The following is a 27,032-nucleotide window of genomic DNA, read 5'->3' on the forward strand; positions in this document are numbered from 1 at the left end:
AGCTCTAGATACTATGATTTGACATTTATTCAGATGTTTGTGAGACCAAACAGTCCCCTATGGCTGAAAAGGGAGAACATTAAGGGACTAATCCATCCATCCATTTTCTGTACCATTTTCTGTACCGACTAGGGTCGGGTGCATGTTGGAGCCTATCCCAGCTCACCCTGGGGGAGAGGCGGGGTACACCCTGAACTGGTCGTCAGTCAATTGCAGGGCACATACATACAAACAAACATTCGCACTCACATTTACACCTATGGGCAATTTAGTGTCTTCAATCAACCTACCATGCATGTTTTTTGGGATGTGGGAGAAACCCGGAGAAAATCCATGCAGGCACCGGGAGAACATATAAACTCCACACAGGTGAGGCCGGATTTAAACCTGGGTCCTCAGAATTTTAAGGCCTAACCAGTTGTACACATTAAGGGACAGTTAATGTCAAATTATGAAGCAGCTAACACTGAAATCCCAAACTAACCTATTTAGGTAGGTGTATTGAACTGTCTCAAAAAAATTATAATTTTAATTTATCCAGGTTACTGATACCACCGATTTCCTTTCCTATATATATTATATATATATATATATATATATACACACACACAACCCCAATTCCAATGAAGTTGGGACGTTTTGTTAAACAAAAATAAAAACAGAATACAATGATTTGCAAATCATGTTCAACCTATATTTAATTGAATACGCTACAAATACAAGATAGTTAAGGTTCAAACTGATAAACTTTATTGTTCTTAGCAAATAATCATTAACTTAGAATTTTATGGCTGCAACAAGTTCCATAAAAGCTGGGACAGGTGGCAAAAAAGACTGAGAAAGTTGAGGAATGCTCATCAAACAGCTGTTTGGAACATCCCACAGGTGAACAGGCTAATTGGGAACAGGTGGGCGCCATGATTGGGTATAAAAGGAGCTTCCCTGAATTGCTCAGTCATTCACAAGCAAAGATGGGGCGAGGTTCACCTCTGTGAGAAAATAGTCGAACAGTTTAAGGACAATGTTCCTCAACGTACAATTGCAAGGAATTTAGGGATTTCATCATCTACGGTCCATCATATCATCAAAAGGTTCAGAGAATCTGGAGAAATCACTGCATGTAAGCGGCAAGGCCGAAAACCAACATTGAATGCCCTTGACCTTTGATCCCTCAGGCGGCACTGCATCAAAAACCGACATCGATGTGTAAAGGATATCACCACATGGGCTCAGGAACACTTCAGAAAACCAATGTCAGTAAATACAGTTCGGTGCTACAGCCGTAAAACTCTACTATGCAAAGCAAAAGCCATTTATCAACCACACCCAGAAACGCCGCCGGCTTCTCTGGGCCCGAGCTCATCTAAGATGGACTGATGCAAAGTGGAAAAGTGTTCTGTGGTCCGACGAGTCCACATTTCAAATTGTTTTTGGAAATTGTGGATGTCGGTGTCCTCCGGGCCAAAGAGAAAAAGAACCATCCGGACTGTTATGGACGCAAAGTTCAAAAGCCAGCATCTGTGGTGGTATGGGGCTGTGTTAGTGCCAATGGCATGGGTAATTTACACATCTGTGAAGACACCATTAATGCTGAAAGGTACATACAGGTTTTGGAGAAACATGTGCTGCCATCCAAGCAATGTCTTTTTCATGGACGCCCCTGCTTATTTCAGCAAGACAATGCCAAACCACATTCTGCACGTGTTACAACAGCGTGGCTTCGTAGTAAAAGAGTGCGGGTATTAGACTGGCTTGCTTGCAGTCCAGAACTGTCTCCCATTAACAATGTGTGGCGCATTATGAAGCATAAAATACGACAACGGAGACCCCGGACTGTTGAACAGCTGAAGCTGTACATCAAGCAAGAATGGGAAAGAATTCCACCAACAAAGCTTCAACAATTAGTGTCCTCAGTTCCCAAACATTTATTGAATTTTGTTAAAAGAAAAGGTGATGTAACACAGTGGGGAAACACTCCCTCCAAACATGACCCTGTCCCAGCTTTTTTGGAACGTGTTGCAGCCATAAAATTCTAAGTTAATGATTATTTGCTAAAAACAATAAAGTTTAAAAGTTTGAACAGTAAATATCTTGTCTTTGTAGTGTATTTAATTAAATATAGGTTGAACATGATTTGCACATCATTGTATTCTGTTTTTATTCATGTTTAACACAATGTCCCAACTTCATTGGAATTCGGGTTATATATATATATATATATATATATATATATATATATATATATGCGCTACACACATCAGAGTAGTTTGTTTTAAACTCTTGAGTATATTGAGGTAGCAATCTGATACTTGCTGTTTCATATTATTGGGTGACTCAAATTGAAATTACTGGGAAATATTCCATTAAAATATTATTTCACAGGTTTGTCAATACACTTTATATAATATTCAATTAACAAGGAAAACAAATTGTGGATACATTTTAAAAATAAATTTCTTTATCCATCTTTTCTAGAGGTGGCACGGTTAGCACATCTGCCTCACAGTTCTGAGGACCGGGGTTCAAATCCTGGCCCCGCCTGTGTGGAGTTTGCATGTTTTCCCTGTGCCTGCGTGGCTTTTCTCCAGGTACGCCGGTTTCCTCCCACATCCCAAAAACATGCGTGGTAGGTTAATTGAAGACTCTAAATTGCCGTAGGTGTGAATCTGAGTGTGAATGTTTGTTTGTTTATCTGTGCCCTGCGATTGGCTGGCGACCAGTACAGCGTGTACCCCGCCTCTCGCCCGAAGATAGCTAGCATAGGCTCCAGAACGCCCCGTGACCCGCGAGGATAAGTGGTACAGAAAATGGATGGATGGATGGATGTTTTCTAGAATGTCGGGGCGGCGTGGCGCACTGAGTAAATGTACGTCCTGCAACTGGAGGGTCGCTGGTTTGCATCCCTGCCCGAGTGCATGTTGTCGTCGTCTCACTGAGCAAGACACTCAACCCACATTGCCTATGAATGAATGTGGTTGGATGTTTGGCGGTGGTCTGAGGGGCTGCAGGCGCAGAATGGCAGCCACGCTTCCGTCAGACCGCCCCAGGGCAGCTATGGCTACACAAGTATCTTAAAAAATAAAGATCCAGCTTCGGAGGTATCAATATCACAGTATCGATCTGCTAAAAAGCCAACATGTAAGCATCTTGATCCTTAGTAGGCAAAACACCACCTCATGTCTAAAACTCAATGGATTTTGTTGAAAAGGTCACAGGCCTAAAGCTGGACGAAAAATGCAGCTCTTTTTATGATGGGAAAACATGAAAATGGGAAATATGTAACAAAAATGGAACTGATTCAATATGTAATTATGGTGTATACAAATATGAGTGAGAGAGCAAATTAAAGAATATAATGAATCCATAAATTTAGCAAGGTAAAAGATCCCATGATTGAGAAAAAGGAAAACTGTGAAACTATACTGATAATATCATATATATATTATATATAATATATATATTATCAATGAAGTGCTCAATATGTAGGAGCAAGAGTGTCAAAGTTAAGTAAACAAATACCTAATTAAATAAATAATAATGTCATGAAGTGTTTAATTATTTCAGTATTTATGTGTTGCAATATTATAAATATCTATTTCAGTATTTATTTAATCATTTCAATATATATTTATTTCAATATTTAATCATTTCACTCTCTATTTAATTTGGGCTCTCCTGTTCCCCTGTGAATCATTGAAGAATAATATCTGGCATTCTCTTCTATCAAACTGAGTGCCAAGGATAGGTGCAGTATTTATTAAAAGAATTTTGTGAAGCAAGCAAAACATAAAATCATCAAAATTAAATGGATTTTTTTAAGACAATACGACCATCTTAAAGAATTTATAAATGCAATAAATTTTTAAATCTAAGCTCTTGTGTGTCTATTTTTTCATGATTTATAAATGCAGTAATCCTTGCAGATCAATGGGTGGCGGTAATGCACTAATACAGTTGGGAAACAGGTTAATACAGAAGAAGAAGAAGAAGAAGAAGAAGAAGAAGAAGAAGAAGAAGAAGAAGAAGTAGAAGTACTAGTTGTAAATGAAAAGAGGTCCACGAATGTGAAAGCACATGAAACTTCGGCTTTACGTGCTCTGTATAATGTATTTCTGGAATTACACTTTTGGCCTGTGTTTGTATTCCAACCCTTGAATGTTACATTTTCTCAATAAAACGTTTAAAAAAGGAGAAACCGAAGGCGGAGGAGGCGAGATAGTCAAGGCAGTCACGTGACCTCTGCGCTGCCCGTTGCAGTTGCTTGTGTGTGACTTTCTCTTGATCATGGCGGAGTGGACAGGACAGTGTCTCGCATTCGGATGCTTGTTTTGTGTCTTGAGGACCTTTCCTTCCACTTTGTAGTGGCTTTCCCCCGTATCGACACTGCGCTTCGCTCGCGTGTTTTTCGGCGAAGTCATGGCAGACCGCGGCGTGGATTTATCCGCCCTGCCGAAGGAGGTTCGTGAGCAATTGGCGGAGTTGGACTTGGAGTTGTCGGAAGGTAACTATTCGCTGCGAACTGGAGACACTAATGGCATTGATGTCAAGACCTGTCTCGACTGTCGCCGGCCAATGTGATGTCAAGTCGGCAGCGGACGCATGCGGCTGCACTTAGCTTATTGTCATCTGAAAGTGGATGTTGCTAGCCACGCATTGAGACGCGCTTGCTGCTTTTATGCCCGCCTTGCCTTTTAAAACCAAAGCTTCTTTTATGTCAAAAATATTTGGGAATTCATTAAGGCGTCGCGTCTTTTGGCTATGTATCATTTCAGTGTGGTTGTGTGTACGTGTGTGATAGCCATGGCCGGAGACAAGAAGGGCCTACTTGTCAGGGCTTGACTCTGCTGTCATCTCGCCGAGTTCGCCTGCTGTTAATAATGTTGTTAATAACTCGTGGTGTCATGGCCAATGGCTTTTGAAACGTTTTACTGGACCGAAACTGCGAGTCACGGTGTTTGTGAATGGCGAGTCACCTCCAGTCTCCTGTGGTGTACTGGACCCATATCCCTGCTTTGTAACTTGCTATTACTGTGATGTACGTACTTGCTTACAAAGCATCACATTCAGTTTCAAGCTGGACTGACTGAAGGGTGTGAATGGCACACACACACAATGAACTACTGCATGCATCCAAAGCATCGTACTGTTCATAGTACCCTCCCCCAAGCAGCTGGTAGCCCTCTTACACATCACACAGACACACAATGCAACAACCATCAACCCTTCACTACCTTCAAGCACCTGGGACACATTCTTCCAGTCAATTGCCACGTCACTTCAACTACCCGTGTTGGCTATCAGAATGAAATGTAAGCAAATCGTAATTGAGAGGTCTTGTGAGAGTTGTATTCATTCATTTGATGGCGGGAGAGATGCATCCATCCATTTTCTGCACTCCTTATCCTCAATAGGTTTGCGGCTGCGGTGGAGCCTACCCCAGGTGACTTTGGGCAAGAGGCGGGGTCCATCCTCCACTAGTGGCCATGCCATTCGCAGAATTCACACTCACATTCACACCCCCAAACTATTTAGTCAACAACCTGATAGATCAGATCTGGGCATTGTACAGCCCGCGGGCCACATCCGGCCCGATGGCTGACCCTGTCCGGCCCGCGTGAGGCCAATCATAAATGAGAAAATACATAAAAAGAAATATGTATGCATTGCATGCAATACAACTTGCTTTTATTTTGATAAGCGTTACGTCTGTATTACTTCTGTGCGGACGCACGTGCGAGCGTGAGCCGTGAGTGGAGGTAAACAGGAACAAGTGATGCTAGCTATGTTACCCTCAAGATGTCAGCTCACGGCAAGGAAAGAAAAGTTGATAACGAATGCAGTGTTTTCAACAAGACATGGACTGCCAAGTACTTCTTTACAGGAGTCAAAGGTAAAGCCGTGTGCTTAATTTGTGCTACACAGGTCGTTGTGTTAAAAGACTAGAATTTGAATCGCCACTTCATGACCAAATATGGAAAAATGTTGGACTTTTGAAGAGAATGCAGGATAAAGTGACAGAAATGAACCCTGTGCAGAAATTGACATTCTTACATTGTATTATGCATCAGGAAGTGTTGTGTAAATCAGTGTTAAAAATTAACCATGTTGTTGATGCTGTAACTAGAAGAGTTAATTTCATCAGAGCGAGAGCATTAAATCACAGACAGTTTGTTGATCTTTTGGAGGAAAATGAGACTGTGTCATCCGGTGGCTCAGCCTAGGCAAAGTACGGAAAAGTGTCTGGGACCTGAGAGACCAGATTCAGGATTTCTGTGTGAAGAAAGGACATGCCATCCCACTGCTTTCAGATGAAGACTTGGTGGCAGGATTTGTTGTGGATGTGAGTGCACTGTTGAATGAACTAAATGTCGAACTCCTATGCCAAAGGCCTTTTTGTACATGAGATGTACAGTGCAGTGAAGGCTTTCATGAGAAAGTTGCAGCTTCTCTCAAGCCAAGTGGAGAATAACATTCTCACCCACTTGCCAACACTAAAGGAAGCAACAAGATCAGCTGATCACCTCCACAAGTACTCACTCACGTTAGAAGCACTGCATGGAGAGTTTTCACGGCAATTTCAAGATTTCAAAACACTTCAAATACACGTGGTTTCTTCTCCCTTCAACTGCAGTGTGGATAATGCACCAAGTGATGTTCAGATGGAACTTGCAGTCTGACACACATATGGCAGAGCGCTTCAGGTCACTCTCACTGCTGGATTTTTACTCTTCCCTCAAAGAGGAGAACTTTCCACACCTGAGAAGGCACGCTCAGAAGATTCTAGTCCTCTTACATATGTGAACAGACATTCTCAATGATGTTCAATAAATCCAAACACAGATCCTCTATCACTGATGACCACCTCTCAGCTGTCCTTCACATAGCCACCTCAGACATTCAGCCAGCTTTCAACGCCCATGTTCAAACTCAAGACAGACTGGATTATTCTCACTGATGAGGTAAAATGAAGTGAAAACAAGTTACAAGTGTAAGTGTTTGTGGAGATTTACAAGTTAAAAATAAATTGCACCGATGTAATGATTGTTTTTGTTTATTACTCTAAATGATTATTTTCTTATTTGACATATACACCACAATTTCACATACCCTATTTATATAAATATTTACAGAATATTTTTATTCTTCCAATTACCAGTACCAGCTATTCAAAATATATAATTTAGTGGATTTTGCAATGGGACATTGTCGAGAATCAAGTTCAAGTTATCACTGGTGCATTAATGGTGCCTTCACAGATGTGTAAGTTACCCATGCCATTGGCACTAACACAGCCCCATACTCTTTGGACCACAGAACACTTTTCCACTTTGCATCAGTCCATTTTAGATGAGCTCGGCCCAGAGAAGCCGGCAGCGTTTCTGGGTGGTGTTGATAAATGGCTTTTGCTTTGCATAGTAGAGTTTTAAGTTGCACTTACGGATGTAGCACCAAACTGTATTTACTGACATTGGTTTTCTGAAGTGTTCCTGAGCCCATGTGGTGATATTCTTTACACATTGATGTCGGTTGTTGATGGAGTGCCGCCTGAGGGATCGAAGGTCACAGGCTTTCAATGTTGGTTTTTGGCCTTGCCGCTTACATGCAGTGATTTCTCCATATTCTCCGAACCTTTTGATGATATTATGGACCACAGATGATGAAATCCTTAAATTCCTTTCAGTTGTACGTTGAGGAACATTTTCCTGAAACTGTTCGACTATCTTCTCACGCACTTGTTCACAAAGAGGTGAACCTAACCCCATCTTTGCTTGTGAATGACTGAGCAATTCAGGGAAGCTCCTTTTATACCCAATCATGGCACCCGCCTGTTCCCAATTAAACTGTTCACCTGTGGGATGTTCCAAACAGGTGTTTGATTAGCATTCCTCAACTTTATCAGTTTTTTTTTGCCACCTGTCCCAGCTTTTTTGGAATGTGTTGCAGCCATAAAATTCCAAGTTAATGATTATTTGCTGAAAAAACAATAAAGTTTATCAGTTTGAACATGAAATATCTTGTCTTTGTAGTGTATTCAATTAAATATAGGTTGAACATGATTTGCAAATCATTGTCATCACATTTATGTTTAACACAATGTCCCAACTTCATTGGAATTGGGGTTGTAGTTAATGAACTATCGTTCATTGAACTAAAGTCGTTCAGGTACAACAATGGGGATGGGAGAGGAGTACCATTCAGTACACTCTGTAGCGCTTTTTTAAATGTGTAGTTATCGGATAAAAAAAATTTTGCAATATATTTTAATGCAATAATTTTTTTCTGATTATTCCATCAAATAATTGATAATAGGGCTCCAGGATTATGGCAAAAATTATCATCATGATTATTTTGATCAGTATTGTAATCACGATTATTATTTATTCCTGATTATTTATTTACTCCTGGCGTTTTTCACTGCGGTCAGACCAGCCTCCAGTCAAAAAGATGAAGTCAGGCCACTAGCCACAACGATTGTTCATACTATGCATTAATGTAACACGCTGGCAATGCAATGCTAGGGCTTCAAACTTCAAAATGAATACCTCACATATTAATACATTGTCCATCAGTGCCATTTTAAGCATGCATTTTGAAGTTGGCCCTCGCACCGCATTGCTGGCATGTTACCGTAATGCATAGTATGAACAATGGTCGTGGTGGCTGGCTTGACTTAGACTTTTCGACTGCAGGCTGGCCTGACTGCAGTCATTGTTCATACAGGGTACTGGTAACGCCACTTTATAGAGAAGCATTTGGGCAAGGGGATTACATGTTTTTCATCCAGTGTTTTGCCATATTTCTGCTGGTTTTTTTTTTTTTAAATGTAAAAATCGCAAACGATCAGGCTAATTTAATCGTGCCAGCGTAAATTCTGATCACTATTGAAATTCGATTAATTGTGCAGCCCTAATAATGATTGCAAATATGTTCTTTGTTTTCATCTTTGTCAATTACTTTCATACATAAGCTTTTGGGTTAATTGTATTTATTTAGGTTTAGTTGGGTTATCCAATTTATGAAGGCATGGCAGAATCTGAGGGAGTTCAGGCTCGTCCCAACGGCAGCACACTTGAGCTCAATTTATTCATTTATTTTACAAATTTATAATATTGGTCAGTGCCCAGGTCGGTGTGCTATTTTTTCAAATTATTGACCAATCTGAATAAATGACTTGCTCTCTTTGACGATGCAATGTTAATGGCATTTTGGTTTCTTAAAAAGTGCACCATTTTCATTTTATCTATTGATGACACTGATTCAACCAAGCGTTTTTCAGTTGATTCATACCGAATAACTACTTTTCACAATTTTCCTCATTTTCTCTTTAACTTTTGAATGGATCAATTTGACCGGCAAAATGATTAACAAAAGGATTAAGTTCCTAACAAGACTTGGTGTGATGTGAGGGCAAATGTTTGTTAAAGTGTTGCTTTGATATGAACCCTGGCCTGCCAAATGGCGCCTTAGAAAGCAAGCTACTTCTGTCGTAAGACCCCCTGTGACCATGGTAACACAATGACCACCATTCAGCTCCTCTGAGCTGGCGTGGCCAGGAGCTCTGACGTCAACACAATTTAGTTGAACTCGGCCTTTGTGCAACTCTCACTGACTTACTTCCGTAGGAGTAGGAAGGAGCGCCATACTTGAGGAGATGACTTACTGTTTTCTCATAGCCGGCACGTAGTGAAAGGTTCTGCTTCAGGGTTGGAATCAAGGAGTAACTTTTCATATTTTTTGCAATACTAACATGGTACAGCAGTATAAGCAGGAAGTAGGGATACTGTTTAAAATCCTAATTAACATTACTTCTGCATTTCGTGTCTGTTAGACTCAGCTGTCTTGTACAACAGAAAACAGAGAAAGAAGACGCAAAACTTAAAATGATTACATTATGTTCTCTGAATAAACCAAGGATTTCTATGGTCTGGGAATGTAAACCGGTTGCCAACTTTTGGCAGCAGGTTGCAGCCGTATTTTCTTCATTGGGAAAAAAATCAACCAAGTCAACTCGAGTCGCCATTAAATTTCAAGCAAGTCAGTCAAGGCATTACTTGGTTTAAGAAAGTCTCAAGTCAAGTCTTACAATCTTTCTCCAGTCTCAACATATATTGTGGTGGTCATGTTCCCCCCCCCACAAATCATCACTAAAAGAAGTATTCACCCTTTATAAAAGTTAAATGAAAAACAACTGAAATTATGATTGATTGAATTTATCCATCCATTTTTTTTTTTACCTCTTAACCTCACGAGGGTCGCAGGCTGCTGGAGCCTATTCCAGCTATTTTCGGGCGGGAGGCGGGGTACACCTTGAACCGGTCGCCAGCCAATCGCAGGGCACATAGAAACAAACAACCATCTGCACTCACATTCACACCTATGGGCAAAATTAGAGTCTTCAATCAACCTACCACGCATGTTTTTGGGATGTGGGAGGAAACCGGAGTGCCCGGAGAAAACCCACGCAGGCACGGGGAGAGCATGCAAACTCCACACAGGCGGGGCCTGGATGTGAACCCCGGTCCCCAGGACTGTGAGGTAGATGTGCTAACCAGTCGTTCACTGTGCCGGCTGATTGAATTTATTGCACTCAATTGTTTTAAAGTTGTATTTCAAACTAAATTTAACTCAATTTTTGAGCAAACGATGCGGAGTACTGTGTGGTGACAGCCTTGTAACTCCTACCTCCTGAAGAGCACACCATTGAGCAAAAGCCATATATGATTAAATATTTTCACAACTAAACAATCTCATTTAGAAGCACTGACTTTGCACAATTGTCATTAGATTAAAGGTTATGTTTCATATGCTGTCGTCTCAATTTTCAAAACTGCGGACAGCTTTATCACAGAGCAGCCACAACAGATGACATTTTAATGGTCACTGATGAGCACTTCAACAAACAGGTTTGGTAGTATGAAAATTGTACTGTACGTAACTAATGGTGGTGTTTGTCAACAACTTTTTTCTCGCCATGATCGTAATGCAAAGCGATCTGATACAGCAGACCTATAACGCACCTGGCATCTTCTAGCGCCGACTCTTTTGTCTCCAGACTTAATTTTTTTAAATTGTTTTTTATAAATCTCCACGACCGCTAACAGTGCCGATTCACTTCTTCTGCATTCAGCGGTTGACATTATATTTTAGGTGCTACTTTCTGCTCTAGAGTGCCCATTAGATAATGAGAGAGAGGGGGAAAAAAGAGAGTTTGCATGCCTATGAACCGAAACGAAAGGTTCGGACAATTATCATAAATCGTCCCACCCTTAGTTATGTTACTTACATACATGCAAATCACTCATCTTTCGGCCAAATTCGCCGTTTCAAAATAGGCCATTTCCATGAATCGTATAGATCCAATGAGTTTTTCCCTGGGGGTTGTGGGGCGTCGCTGTCGTCATAGGCTGTTTCGTACTCCTTGAACGCTGGCAGTTAGATCCATTCCACACATTTACCATCCACACACAAATGTAATTTCTGAATATTACTCCGCGCCGGACTAATATGCGAGTGCATCGGCCTGAGGTTCCCCCTGTACGGTGTGCACTCGGGACCTGCTTTGGGTAAGTCCACAGGAGTTGACGAGACCAGAAAAAAACACTTCCGTCGCTTCTGCTATTAAGAAGTAACGGTACCTTTATTCCGTTACAATGATCTAAATGTCGCTCGCTACTTTTATTAATTATTGCTTATTAACTATTTTTTGTGCGAGACTACGACTTCGACTTCCGCATTAGGCACTGTTTGCTCCAATCCAATTTAAGCGCTAGTGACGTTTAAGTCTAGTTCACCAATCAAATGATACAAGCAAGTAACAAGACCTCACACAACGTCATCTACTGGGCTTCCCGAGCATAGGTATTAACAGTAGATATGCGAGCCCGTCTGATCGTTGTGCCTACATGGCCACCATGTTTAGAAGGTCGTCGTTACCATGAAGGCAACGGCACGCTACTCGTGTTTACATTTAGTTGAACAAAAACAACCGGTTTCATGTATTGTAGTATTAGTCTGGCAGTGTCTGGCCAAATGTGAATATTTCAGCCCACTTGTAACTTGAGAAAACACCTAGCAGTAAATTGCAGTTGTTTTGTTGTAGTTTTGACTGTGCACACACACGCACGGACACACAGCAATATCAGAATTTGCACATTTACATGTTATTATTTTTATTGTATTTTATTGATGTTCATGCTGTGGTTAAAAAAATACAATTATAATTACAACCCTTTAAAAAAAAAAAAAAAAGGCAAACTCTAAGATTTCCAACTCAAACGAGATGACTTGTCAAGTCATCTAGTTCAAGTCAGTCAATTCTAGAATCTTGGCTGCCAAGTCTAAAGTCAAGTCTTTCTCAAGTATTTGGCAAGCAAGTCATACATCTGGCAACTCGAGTCAAGTCGTTTGACTCTACTCAAGTCATTTGGCTCGACTCAAGTCATTTGACTCGATTCCCCCATCTCCAGATGGGGGGACTCTTCCCCTGGGAAAAACACTAAATTTTGAGCATTACCACAACCGCATGATTGACATACATTTAAAAATGATTGCACAAGTGTACCACCACCATTTAAATGTATCGTTTATGATCATTCACACTATTTTGCAAATTATTTACGAGCAAAACAAACCAATTCACCTATTTATAATCATAGTCCCAAACCGAACATGGATAAATCATTACTACTGCAATTACTGCAATTTATTTTAAGTATAGTTTGTTTTTCTATACAGTCCTCTTTAAAGGAGGTTGAGATTTTTAACTTTGAACATACAGTGTCTTCATATGTGTATGCTATAAACAGGGTTTAGACAGATAGATAGACAGACAGATTTGCTAGCTTTACTAGCTTCATAACAAAGTCTTTAAAACCTTGACTCTGTGTTTGTAATAAAACAAATTAAGCAGGCAATCTTTGCGGTTAGCTGTCGCAGTCTCGAGCCCTACATAGTTAGGGGTGGGCCGAGCAAGAGCCATAGGCCTTCAATAGGCAGCCACCTACAGTATTTGCGCCCCCCGAACTGTTGTTCTTTCACTCTGTATTTTGGTTGGGTCATCATGTATATCCCGAACTTGTCTCTATGTAAACGATATACAACCTGCCTGTGTATCGTTCCTTCTTTTTTTGTGTGGTTCTTTGTTTCGAAAGAAAAGTGTTCCTCACCCCTCCTGATATATTTGTTTTGGATTTATGCCAGGGGTTATGTTTTGTATTATTCAAATATTTGTTTTAATTGATGTCTCAATTGAAATATTTTTTGTTATTGTTTTGAATGAAAAACGCATTTGATTTTGAATATTACAGTATTATGACATGTACTGTAGCCTGACTGACTTCATTAAATAGACCTTTGACTCATTGGAAATAAATATTTGTGGCCCTTTAAGATTTGTATTTGAGTAACCTTGATCTGCCGTACACTGTACCTGATGTTGGCTTATGGATACTGTAGTGTTAAAGATACCCATATGATGATTCACACTTTGGTGCAGATTTCTGTATTCTGTAGCAGCGTGTGTATGTGTTGCATGGTTGTGGTTTTAAATGAACAAAAGAGGAAGGTGATGCTTATATCTTGGCCAGATGACACGCTTATTGCAAAACTGAAACCCATTATTTCACAACTTTGTATCTAGTCAACAGCTTTTCTATCTGTTAGTGCACAGGCAAGATTGTTAACGTTAAAATGGTGTCCATCGACTGCATTTCTTCTGCTTCTGGCACTTCAACTATTCAGAATATATGTTGTGGTACAGTTTTGTGCAGTGCTTTATTTTTCATAAACTAAAGGTGTGTTACATACAAAACAATAGGGGGTGAGCATACAGTATAGGAGGAAGTGACTGCAACAGCAGAGGGGAGCTAGCTAGCTGGCTCATGAAGGTGCAGTGGTCCCAGGCAGTGAGGACTAACCGCACCAAGACAGGTGTAAGCCTGCCCACAGTATGGCTACACTACAGTGATTGATCCAGGTGAAAGAATGAAAGAAAACCTTGGTTCACAAAATTAATTTGTTCCAAGACTTTGCAAACTGAAGCAATTTCTCCTATTAAAATGAATGGAAATAGAGTTAATCGGTTCCAGGCCCAAAACCAAAGTTGTCTTTTTGTGCAGCTGGCACAGACGCCCGACTTGGAGTGCAAGTTCATTGGAACATATTGTAGTCCCAATAACAGGTCATTTGAGAGCGTGTCCATGGCCTGGCTAGGGCCCCCCGCCAATGTGCCCGGTGCCAGTGAGGACAACAGGCCGGGAGCCTACCACTGATGCCAACAGGGACAGGCAGCGCACCTGTCTAAGGCTTCGTAATAGCGCTATCGTGCACTTTTTACATGTATTACGTTAACACGCCTCCAACGTACTGTCAGCGCTGACGTGTTACCATAATGCATAGTATAAACAATTGTTGTGGCGGCTGGCTTGACTTCATCTTTTTGATTGGAGGCTGGCCTGACTGCAATCGTTTTTCATACAGTGTCTGTAATGCCACTTTGCACGAGGGGATCACATGTAGTGGCTGAAATAACTACTTAACACGTCAACATTTTTCTCATTAAATATATTTTCAAAGGTGCTATTGACCTGAAAATTTCACCAGCTGTTGGGAACAACCAGAGTAATCCATACATACAAAGAAAGTACAACCTCAATTCCAATGAAGTTGGGATGTTGTGTTAAACAAATAAAAACAGAATACAATGATTTGCAAATCATGTTCAACCTAGATTTAATTGAATACACTCCAAAGACAAGATGTTTAATGTTCAAACTGATAAACTTGATTGTTTTTAGCAAATAATCGTTACCTTAGAATTTTATGGCTGCAACATGTTCCAAAAAAGCTGGGACAGGTGGCAAAAAAGATTGAGAAAGTTGAGGAATGTTCATCAAACACCTGTTTGGAACATCCCACAGGTGAACAGGCTAATTTGGAACAGGTGGGTGCCATGATTTCGTATAAAAGGAGCTTCCCTGAATTGCTCAGTCATTCACAAGCATAGATGGGGCAAGGTTCACCTCTTTGTGAAAAAGTGTGAGAGAAAATAGTCCAACAGTTTAAGGACAATGTTCCTCAACGTACAATTGCAAGGAATTTAGGGATTTCATCATCTGTGGTCCATAATATCATCAAAAGGTTCAGAGAATCTGGAGAAATCACTGCATGTAAGCGGCAAGGTCGAAAACCAACAACCTTCGATCCCTCAGGCAGTACTGCATCAAAAACCGACATCCATGTGTGAAGGATACCACCACATGGGCTCAGGAACACTTCAGAAAACCAATGTCAGTAAGTACAGTTCGGCGCTACATCCGTAAGTGCAACTTGAAACTCTACTATGCAAAGCAAAAGCCATTTATCAACAACACTCAGAAACGCCGCCGGCTTCTCAGTCCAGACCTGTCTCCCGTTGACAATGTCTGGCGCATTATGAAGCGTAAAATGCGACAGCGGAGACACCTGACTGTTGAACAGCTGAAGCTGTACATCGAGCAAGAATGGGAAATCATTCCACCTACATAGCTTCAACAATTCGTGTCCTCAGTTCCCAAACGTTTATTGAATGTTGTTAAAAGAAAAGGTGATGTAACACAGTGGTAAACATGACCCTGTCCCAGCTTTTTGGAACGTGTTGCAGCCATAAAATTAAATGGTAATAATTATTTGCTAAAAACAATGACGTTTATCAGTTTGAACAATAAATATCTTGTCTTTGTAGTGTATTCAATTAAATATAAGTTGAACATGATTTGCAAATTATTGTATTCTGTTTTTATTTATGTTTAACACAACGTCCCAACTTCATTGCAATTGGGGTTGTAGAACAACTAAGCTAAGAAATGAAGTTGTGTGTCATGATGTGAAATGACACAGGGAGGAAGTATTGAGTTTCCTTGGCAGTATATTTTGGATCATTATCCTGCTGAAATGTCCACCCTCGTTTCATTTTCATCATCCTCGTAAATAGCAGCAGATTTTTGTCAAGAATGTCTCTGTACATTTGCCCAACCATCCTTCCTTCAAGAATGTGAAGTCTACCAGTACTATTTGCTGAAAAGCAGCCCCACACCATCATGTTCCCACCTTTGAACTTCACTCTTGGTATGGTGTTTTTAGGGTGATATGCAGTGCCATTTCTCCTCCTGGTGTGCATTATGGCGTCCAAACAGTTACATTTTGCTCTCATCCGACCAGACTATATTCTCCCAGTATTTAACTGGCTTGTCCAAATGTTGTTCAGCAAACTTTAAATGAGCTTTGACATGCTTTTCTTTCAGCAATGGAGTGTTGCGCGGTGAGCGTGCATACAGGCCATGGCGGCGGCGTGCATTACTCACTGTTTTCCTTGTGACAACAGTCCCTGCTAAACTCAGGTCTTTTTGAAGCTCTCCACAGGTGGTCCTTGGCTCTTAGACAACTCTTCTGATTATTCTTTACACTCCTCTGTCAGAAATCTTGCGAGGAGCACCTGATGGAGGCAATCTATGGTGGTATGATTGGCTTTCCACATACCTTTTATGGCCCCAACCGTGCTCACTGGAACGTTCAGAAGCTTAGATATGCACCTTTAACCAATGCCATCGTTATGTTTTGCAACAATTAGTTTGCAATGGTCTGTAGACAGCTCTCTGCTCTTACCCATCATGAGATGTGTCTTGACTCACACCTTGGCAATTAGACCTTTTTGTAGGCCATCAATTAGGACTGTACCAGCTGATATTCATTAGAACTGACAAGGGGCTGGATTGCTGTTTGATTATTGATAGATTTTAGGTGTTGTCTTGGCTTTTCATGCCTTTTTGCACATCCTTTTCTTCACGTGTTCCATACTTTTTCCCTGTCATTTCACATTTTTACACACAACTTAATTTCTTTCTTTGTATGTATGGATTACTTGGGTTGTTCCCAACAGCGTGAACGTTTCACGTCAATGGCACCTTTGGAAGTATATTTTGTGAAAAAAAAAAAAAGGTAAATACTTATTTCAGCCGCTTTATTTCTTGTACTTTGACTCTTTTTCTGCCATCTTTTCAGATGGTTGAACAGATTAGTTGTATTACCTTGCGGGGCAGAAAACTCTGCTGCACTCTTTACATGTGACTTATTGTTTAACGTTGCTTGCCCTCAATCCAAACGTGTCCAGAAAACGTCTAATGATCCCTTTTCGAGGCAGTAGCTCTCCATCTCCAATGTTTGCTGTACAGTACTTTCTTCTCTCGGCATGAGCCGCTCGCACGTTACTTAGTCCACCGAGTGACTGACTTATGAACCTCCCGCTGTAGGATGCGCACTGCACTTGCTTGTTATTTAGGCATAATAGCCTTAACCATATGTTCACCCGGTGGTGGTTGGCTGACTACTGGTTGAGAAAGTGCTTCAAGTTCATATGCCGCAGAACCTGCATTTTAAATGTAAAAATCGCAATCGATTAGGCTAATTTAATCGTGGCAGCCAGAATCGTGAGCACAAATTTGATTCATTGTGCAGCCTTACTCGTGTTCCTCACAGCAGTCGCAATCCAAAGTACTGCCAACTTTCTTCCCCTGTAGTTTGTGGGCCAAAGCCTGAGGTACAGGCATATGGTTGGACACTTAAGGCAAGTCTCTTATTATGTGCATACAATATGACAACATATGCAAATGTTTGGAAGTCACGTCATGGTGTTGTGGTGAATAGTTAATAATGGTAATACTCCCTCACGATCCTCCAGAGATGCTGGAGGCCCAATAATTCACATGCCCTATTTAAACAACTATCTGCTGCAGTCTGAGTGAAGACTCGTCTTAAGGTTGTTAACAAGCGTAACATTAGGTTTAGTTTCTCTTTTTTTAGATTGTGTGTATCGTTGGGAGAAATAAACCGTTGTGACGGGATATTCATCGGTAAAGGCGAGACAATGGCAGAGGTGGGTACATCTCTGCAATTCCAGTCGGCAATACCTCAGCAAAGTAATGCTTCTTCTCGAGTCCTCACAGTCCACTTATACATTCTGTTGTTGGTACTCCGCAACCCCAAAAAGAAACTCCTGTAAACAACCAAGGCGTACATTAAGAGGACACATCGCCGGAATGTCCCAAAGCTAACACAACAATCTCCAGTTGAGCTAAGCTAGTCATCATGTCTTAAAGTTCAAAAAGCCAGTCAGCACTCAGCAAGCAGTGCGATCCTAAAAAAAAATTTTTTTAAAAATTAAAAAAAACGTTTAGTGGCGGTCCTACGTTGAATGGCACCCTATGTACGAGACCCCATTTGACTCTTAAATATTGTTTGTGCAGATTATTTTCTTAAGAAAAATAAATTGGTGTAGTCTACTTAAATCATCCATCCATCCATTTTCTGTCCCACTTATCCTCACCAGGGTCGCGGGCGTGCTGGAGCCTATCCCAGCTATCTTCGGGCGAGAGGCGGGGTACACCCTGAACTGGTCTCCAGCCAATTGCAGGGCACATATAAACAAACAACCATTCACACTCACATTCACACTGCATTCACATACGGGTAATTTAGAATCTTCAATCAACTTACCACGCATGTTTTTGGGATGTGGGAGGAAACCGGAGTGCCCGGAGAAAACCCACGCAGGCACGGGGAGAACATGCAAACTCTACACAGGCGAGGCCGGGATTAGTACCCTTTTCCTCAGAACTGTGAGGCAGATGCGCTAACCAGTCGGCACTGTGCCCTATTTAAATCATGAATTTGATATTTTAAAATATTTATTTTATTGTTTATTATTTTGAAAGTGCCATGAAGGAACAATGCTAACGGTTAAATTGTCTTTCATTCATTTGAAAATAGGTTGAGACAGAATAGACATTCGCACAGTCGTAACAATGTAATTTTCTAGAACTGGGTAAAGTCAAGTCAAGGTTCTTTATGATTAACGTATACATCAGCAAATGTTAGCATTGTCGCATTGTTTTCGCACAGTATCGACTCGTATCGCTCAAGTACTGAACCGAATCATATCGAACCATTCCGCCCCTAAAAATATTGTTTTTGAATCAAATCGCAACCCGTGTATCTACACTGTAGATATGTATTGAATCAGCCTCATGCCAGAGATTTCCAACCCTAGTTACCAGGTTATCATTCGCATAGCATTGTTTTACACACAATACAAATACAGTGGAACCTCGATAGAACAGACTAATAGGCATGGGGGGGCGCCTGATATAGCCGATTGCCCGTTACATTTAAGCAATTTTTTTGAGGCCATATGCACCCATATTACTGTACAGTACAAAATTGTTTTGTAGTTTTTTTTTGTGGCTTTAAACGCCCAGTACAGTACAAAGTTATTGTAAATAAATATTTAAAAAAAGCTTAAATGTTTGAAAGTTTCATATTCTTTCCAAGCTTACCACGACGGTGTGCTTGGTCATGGTGGCATTGTTGACATACAGTGCTCATCATAGGTGAGTCGCTTTCATGAGCCGCGAGGAATTAGTGTGCTCCTCAGTTCCAAATCCGTTGCCAAAGGAGAACGACTTGACAAAACATTACTGTACTACTGTACTGTTACTGGCGGCACGGTGGAAGACTGGTTAGTGCGTCTGCCTCACAGTTCTGAGGTCCGGGGTTCAATCCCCGGCCCCGCCTGTGTGGAGTTTGCATGTTCTCCCCGTGCCTGCGTGGGTTTTCTCCGGGCACTTCGGTTTCCTCCCACATCCCAAAAACATGCATGGTAGGTTAATTGACAACTCTAAATTGCCCGTAGGTGTGAATGTGAGTGCAAATGGTTGTTTGTTTGTATGTGGCCTGCGATTGGGTGGCAACCAGTTCGGGGTGTACCCCGCCTCCTGCCCAATGATAGCTGGGATAGGCTCCAGCGCGCCCGTGACCCTAGTGAGGAGAAGCAGCTCAGCAAATGGATGGATGGATGTACTGTTACTGTACCAAAAATTGCATGTTCCAGACTCCAGAGACTTGTTTTGTATTCCTCAGAATTAACACTGCTGCCATGTCGCTCTCTCTCTCTCTCCGCTGCACTCTATGGGACAATAGATATAACCATCATGACATGGGTGCCACATGAATGCCCTACATTCAATATGGCTGCAACGTAGGCATGGGAGGCATGTCTTTTGAAATTGGATCTAGTCATATTGTATATCTGTGAGCCGAAAATATGTCAGGTCCATTCTCTCCTCCAGGAAAAACTGCAACAGTTGCTTGAGGTGTACTGTATTTTAACAAAAATACTGGAATCTTTTGACTCCTTTCATTCACTCCTATGAGATATAATGATGAATTAATCTTCAGTTAACCTAACATGCAGGTTTTTGGATTGTGGGAGGAAGCCTGGACAAAAACCCATGTCAGAAGACGTGATTCCAACCAAGCATCTTTCGTATTGCTCAATGATGGTTTTTTCTCAATGTCTTTATGTCTCAAAAGTATTCACAATTCAATTGACTGTCTGTTGTCGTACTAGAGCGGCTCCAACTACCAGAGACAAATTCCTTGTGTGTGTTTTGGACATGCATGGAAAAATAAAGATGATTCTGATTCTGATCATGCTGCCCTTATTTAACCTGGTGATTTACAAAGCAATAATATTTAAAGGTTGTTCAAATGATGTATGCTGCGTTGTTGCAGTTCCATGAGTCACTGCTGTTAGGTGTGTTTCTACATCGGGGCTAATCCATGGAGTGAGATAACCTGTTTTGGGCTCCTCTCTCACTTGGCAGTTTATTAAAGTGTGATAATGATGATGCAAGACATGACTCAACACAAGAGAATAATGACTTTGTGGATTTTAAAGCAGAAGACTCTTTCTACACTCACCTGGTGATTCATCACTTGACGCATATTCTCCACTGGGCCGAAGGTTGTAGCCAAACATCCCTCTGACGTTGTATTACGCAATGCCTAACGCAACTCTTTAGCGGCCAGCAGACATTTTGTCTGTGCCAGACAGTGACACGCTGCAGTACTTTGCACAACTTTCCTTTGGATTTTACACCCTCCTGGTTGCTTGTCTTTTCTATCGTTCAGCGATATCGAGCATGCAAGTGTTGTAGAGCTGACGAATGCTCTTGTGAATATAAATAGACCCGGCTGGCAAGGCAAATTGGAAAACAAGCATCTCTTTGACAGAAAAGCGCTGCCATTATTGTGGCGGCAGCCACCCTCTTAACATCCTGAAGAGCCAGTGCTTATATGTGTACTGTACTGTACTGTACTGCACTGTTGTCTGTACTAGGCAGCAGCCCATTTGGTTATGATAGTGGCTTGTGTGTGAAATATTACATCCTATTGGAAACTCCCCTCCTTAAACCCAGCAGCCCGTGGCTGAACCTGTCAAGAAAGTGCCAAAACCTTTGCTAATTGTTCACGTGTCATCGTTTCAGAAATATGTTGGCGACGCCTTTGTCATTATTGCTGTATGGTTACGAATAGGTTCCCTTTCACAGCTGCCACAGGCAGCATTACTTTTCACGTCACGTTGGTACTTGGAAGTGAAAATATTTAAAAAAAAAATAATAATAATAATCACTTCTGTCGTATGACCAAAATGATCTTTTTTGTTGGTATTGTCAGGATTTTGCTGACAGCAATGTAAACAAAATATTACAGATACATGACCCTTAAAGCATTACATGCTTTATTTTGAATGTAAAAACGAGAAAATGAGCCGCCTAATTAGATATGGTTAGATACAGTTCAAGTTAAAAAAAAAAAATAATAATAATCCAAGCATTCCAAAATGGTCACAATAAACCACGTTACATCGTTCTCTTCTCATTAGTCACACGAATGTAAGCAGGAGGTAGGTTTGCTGTACAAACAAGTGAATGATTCTTGAATAAAGCAAAACAAACGCAAAATATGTACAGCAAGTGTTTCAGTGTCTTGATAGAAATGATCAGCGCTGCTACTGCTTTTATTTTGGTAGGTTGCCATTTCCTATTATTGTTTACTTGTGCTAGCTTCATAGGACTCACAGCTGACAGCTTTTTGAGAACCAAGGACTGATTTGGTTCTTATGTGACTGGTTAGGTGCGTTTGAAGCCATCTCTTTGTGATGTTTGACGAGAAGGAGCACTGACTGATTGACATGCAGACTGCTACGTTAGCTTCCCGCACTTGCACAGGGGGCCAAAAGTCAAAGCACACACAACAGGATAAACATTTATCGAACAGACTAAAACTATACTTTTTTACATAAATGTGAATCGAAACAGACAGGATACAATATAATTCCAATAAATCCACTTAAACTCAGAGTAACTTAAAATATGTTGCTCTGCATAAAAATACCTGTAAGAATTATGCAAATTAAAAATATGAACATGCTGCAAAAAAAAAAAGAAAATATCAAGAAAATTATGTTTTTCAGTAAATGTTGAGTAATTATAAATCAAAACTTTCAAGTTTCTTTGCTCTTAGGCGATTTTGTTAGAGCTGGATTCTTAGCATATTTTCTTGGTAACAAGTATGTTTATGTTGTAATGTTTTGTGTTATAGCGATTGGTAGGATGGACTCCTATAAGGTCAATTTTTGTGACTGGTATAAATCCAGCACAGCATGTGGCATAATCTGCATGGAGGCGGGTTAGACACAGTGATGGTAATTTCGTGGACCACCGTACCCCAGCGCATTTAAAAGAAGGACGTCTGCGCTCCAAAAGCCGCAGTTCGGACTACAGGGAAGCACTATAATGTTCAAGCCAAAAGGTTAGCACAGATGAGCTACAGTAGCAGCATGACCAGATAGCCTCTGATAAGCAGTAAATATGCAAATGTTCGGGTAAATTGTCTAGGTGGGGGAGAGGGTGTATTCGTGCTTGGCGATGTCTGTTGAATGCGCCAGATGCACGGAAGCGCACACTAATTGACAAGTGAAATTCGACAGCTTGGTGCTGAAGTGCTCCCTCCTTGATTAAAAATGTTTGGCTTTCTGCTTTTTTCCTGCTTACCGTTCTCTTCAGACTGGGCTGTTTGAGAAAGGGCACCTCCTTGCCTAAATGCAAAACACTTGCTCTGCCCAGAGATCGTAATGGGAACAAAAGCCCATTGGCTCTGTAGAACAGGCAGGGGCGGAGCAGGTGAACAATGACTACATTTGCCTGAGACGTCCCCCAAAACCAAGTCAATTCAAGTGGCATGTAATAAATAAATCTTAAATTGTGTTGTAATTCTACAACCCCAATTCCAATGGAGTTTGGACGTTGTGTTAAACATAAATAAAAACTGATGTTCAGCCTATATTTAATTGAATACACTACAAAGACAAGATATTTAATGTTCAAACTCATCAACTTTATTGTTTTTAGCAAATAATCATTAACTTAGAATTTTATGGCTGCAACATGTTCCAAAAAAGCTGGCACAGGGTCATGTTTACCATTGTGTAACATCACTTTTTCTTTTAACATTCAATAAACGTTTGGGAACTGAGGACACTAATTGTTGAAGCTTTGCAGGTGGAATTATTTCCCATTCTTGCTTGATATACAGCTTCAGCTGTTCAACAGTCCGGGGTCTCCGTTGTCGTATTTTACGCTTCATAATGCGCCAGACATTTTCAATGGGAGACAGGTCTGGACTGCAGACAGGCCAGTGTAGTACCCACAATCTTTTACTACGAAGCCACGCTTGTTGTAACATGTGCAGAATGTGGTTCGGCATTGTCTTGCTGAAATAAGCAAGGGCGTCCATGAAAAAGATGTTGCTTGGATGGCAGCATATGTTTCTCCAAAACCTGTATGTACCTTTCAGCATTAATGATGCCTTCACAAATGTGTAAGTTACCCATGCCATTGGCACTAACACAGCCCCATACCATCACAGATGCTGGCTTTTGAACTTTGCTCCCATAACAGTCTGGTTCTTTTCGTCTTTGGCCCAGAGGACACGACGTCCACAATTTCCAAAAACAATTTGAAATGTGGACTCGTCGGACCACAGAACACTTTTCCACTTTGCATCAGTCCATCTTAGATGAGCTCAGGCCCAGAGAAGCCGGCGGCGTTTCTGGGTGTGGTTGATAAATGGCTTTTGCTTTGCATAGTTTCAAGTTGCGCTTACGGATGTAGCGCCGAACTGTACTTACTGACATTGGTTTTCTGAAGTGTTCCTGAGCCCATGTGGTGATATCCTTAACACATTGATGTCGGTTTTTGATACAATCCCGCCTGAGGGATCGAAGGACACGGGCATTCAATGTTGGTTTTCGGCCTTGCCGCTTACATGCAGTGATTTCTCCAGATTCTCTGAACCTTTTGATGATATGATGGACCGTAGATGATGAAATCCCTAAATTCCTTGCAATTGTACGTTGAGGAACATTGTCCTTAAACTGTTCGGCTATTTTCTCACGCACTTGTTCACAAAGACGTGAACCTCGCCCCATCTTTGCTTGTGAATGACTGAGCAATTCAGGGAAGCTCCTTTTATACCCAATCATGGCACCCACCTGTTCCCAATGAACCTGTTCACCTGTGGGAAGTTTCAGGTGTTTGATGACCATTCCTCAACTTTCGCAGTCGTTTTTGCCACCTGTCCCAGTTTTTTTGGAATGTGTTGCAGCTATAAAATTCTAAGTTCATCAGTTTGAACATTAAATAACTTGTCTTTGTAGGGTATTCAATTAAATATAGGTTGAATATGATTTGCAATTCATTGTATTCTGTTTTTATTTATGTTTAACACAACGTCCCAACTTCATTGGAATTGGGGTTATATTTTGAGATTAGAATTTTTGGACCCTCAGCTCATGACCATAGGTGAGGGTAGGAACGTAGATCAACCGGTAAATTGAGAGCTTTGTCTTTCGGCTTAGCTCCTTTTTCACCACAACGGACCGATACAAAGTCTGCATCACAACAGACGCTGCACCGATCCACCTGTCGATCTCCCGTTCCATTCTTCCCTCACCCGTAAATAAGACCCCAAGATACTTGAACTCCTCCACTTGGGGCAAGATCTCATCCCCAACCTGGAGAGGGTACTCCACCCTTTACCGACTGAGGACAAGGGTCTCAGATTTGGAGCTGCTGATTTTCATCCCACCCGCTCCACTGAGAGTTGGAGATCATGGCTTGATGAAGCCAACAGAACCACGTCATCTGCAAAAAGCAGAGATGCAATACTGAGGTCACCAAACTGGACCCCCTCTATGCTTTGACTGCAGCAAGAAATTGTGTCCATTAAAGTTATCAACAGAATCTGGTACAAAGAGCAGACTAGGCCGAGTCCAACCCTCACCGGAAAAATTTATCTGATTTACTGCTGGCAATGTGGACCAAACTCTGATACTGGTTGGCCAAACTCCCATGCACCCTCAAGGAACCTGCTGAGGGTGTAGAGCTGGTCCACTGTTCCACAGATAGGACGGAAACCACACTGCTCCTCCTGAATCTGAGATTCTACTTTCCGACGGACCCTCCTCTCCAGCACCCCTGAATAGACCTTACCAGGGAGGCTGACGATTGTGATCCCCCTGTAGTTGGAACACCCCCTCCCGGTACCCCTTTTTAAAGGTCAAACACATTTTCTTAATAACTCTAGAACCCTTTTACAAACCACATCTGCAATTTTTAAGTGATTATATAGCAGATATACAGCAGTTAAATCTATAAATATGATTCAGAATGCACCTTCTGCTTTTTGCATCCAGCGCCTTCTGGTCTTTGGCTCTATTCGACGCTGTGACCTAACACTCACCTGTTAAATCGGTGTTGTGTACTATTGTTCCATGTTGTTGTTCCTGTCCTTGTATAATTGTTGTTGTATGATTTAGTGACATGACAATGGTTTATTGTGTGGCATTTGGTTGTACAAATGGTTCAGGCCGTGGCAAGAGTTTTTTTTGGCTTTCCAAGTGAAAAAGGAATATGTGACCAGTGGATAGGGAAAGTCAATCGACAGGGGTAGAAACATGGTCAGCTTTGTGTGCCTAGCAAGCATTCCAAACTCTGTGCTGATCACTTCAAACCAGCGTGTTTTGAGAAAGACTGTGCAGATCGCTTTGGATACACGTGTAGTTAGACAGAGGCTGAAACCAACTGCGGTGCCAACTATTTTTCCTACGGCCGTTGGGACCTCACCAGCAGCAAGAGAGCTAAATACTTTTCAGTACTGTCTTCTGTACTTTTGCCTATATGACAAGCCAACACACAGCAAAGACTTTTTTGCGGCGTGTTATAAAGCTACTCAAGCACACAATATATAGGAACACTGCATACTATGTAAAAGCTTGTGCCGTGTCACTGAAGCACATGAATATATAATACATATAGTCATGCTAAAAAATATTGCCACCCCTGGGGTGCCATTATTTCTAGCTATGACTGTATAAAAAGACAGACACATTTTGACATACCGTCACATCGACCCAGTGGCCACACTTTTTCTGTTGTACCACTGCTACTTGGCTGCTCGTTGTCACTGTCGGGTTCCGACCTCCTGATCGGCTCAAACATGTACGGTTTGACGATGCCAAGTTCAGTTGAATGCTTGAACATGGTGTTCATTATAGAGAATCCGTGATGAGCACAGAAGTCAAATAAAAGAACACCGCTTGGGTTCTGTTCAGGGGGCCCGTTCTTTCCAATCACGCCCTTCCAGGTCTCACTGTCATTACCCACATGAGCATTGAAGTCCCCCAGCAGAACAATGTAGTCCCTGGTGGGAGCGCTCACCAGCAGCTGATCCAAGGAGTACAAAAAGGGTGGGTTCTGTGAAATGCTGTTTGGTGCATAGGCACAAACAACAGTCAGTACCCGTCCCCCCACCCAGGGAGGCTACCCTATCGTTCACCGGGGTGAACCCCAATGTATAGGCGCTGAACTGGGGGGGCTATAAATATACCCACACCGGCGCCTCTTCCCGTGGAAGAGAGTCCACGGGAAGAGGTAATAGTACCAGAGCCCAAGCTGTGTGTCGAGGTGAGCCCGACTATATCTAGTTATAACTTCTCGACCTAACACACCAGCTCGGGCTCCTTCTGTAGCCGGGGATCGGATCCGGGGGATGGGTGGGGGTTTTGGAGGGGGTGTCTGGGCAATGGAAAATGTCTT

At 41.5% G+C, this 27,032-nt stretch overlaps 1 protein-coding gene across 3 annotated transcripts in view; it reads left to right on the forward strand.

Annotated features, from left to right (window-relative positions):
- Window positions 1–4,236: 4,236 nt before the first annotated feature.
- The window catches only part of dip2ba (disco-interacting protein 2 homolog Ba), a 79,707-nt gene continuing 56,911 nt past the window's right edge, over window positions 4,237–27,032 (forward strand). For all 3 annotated transcript variants that reach the window (XM_061693393.1, XM_061693404.1, XM_061693413.1), the window contains exon 1: window positions 4,237–4,501. In XM_061693393.1, coding sequence (XP_061549377.1) covers window positions 4,417–4,501 — 85 coding nt within the window. In that variant the 5' untranslated portion in view covers window positions 4,237–4,416. The remainder of the gene's footprint in view (window positions 4,502–27,032) is intronic.

Source organism: Phycodurus eques, chromosome 1 (genome assembly GCF_024500275.1).
Source record: "Phycodurus eques isolate BA_2022a chromosome 1, UOR_Pequ_1.1, whole genome shotgun sequence".
Lineage (NCBI taxonomy): Eukaryota > Metazoa > Chordata > Actinopteri > Syngnathiformes > Syngnathidae > Phycodurus > Phycodurus eques.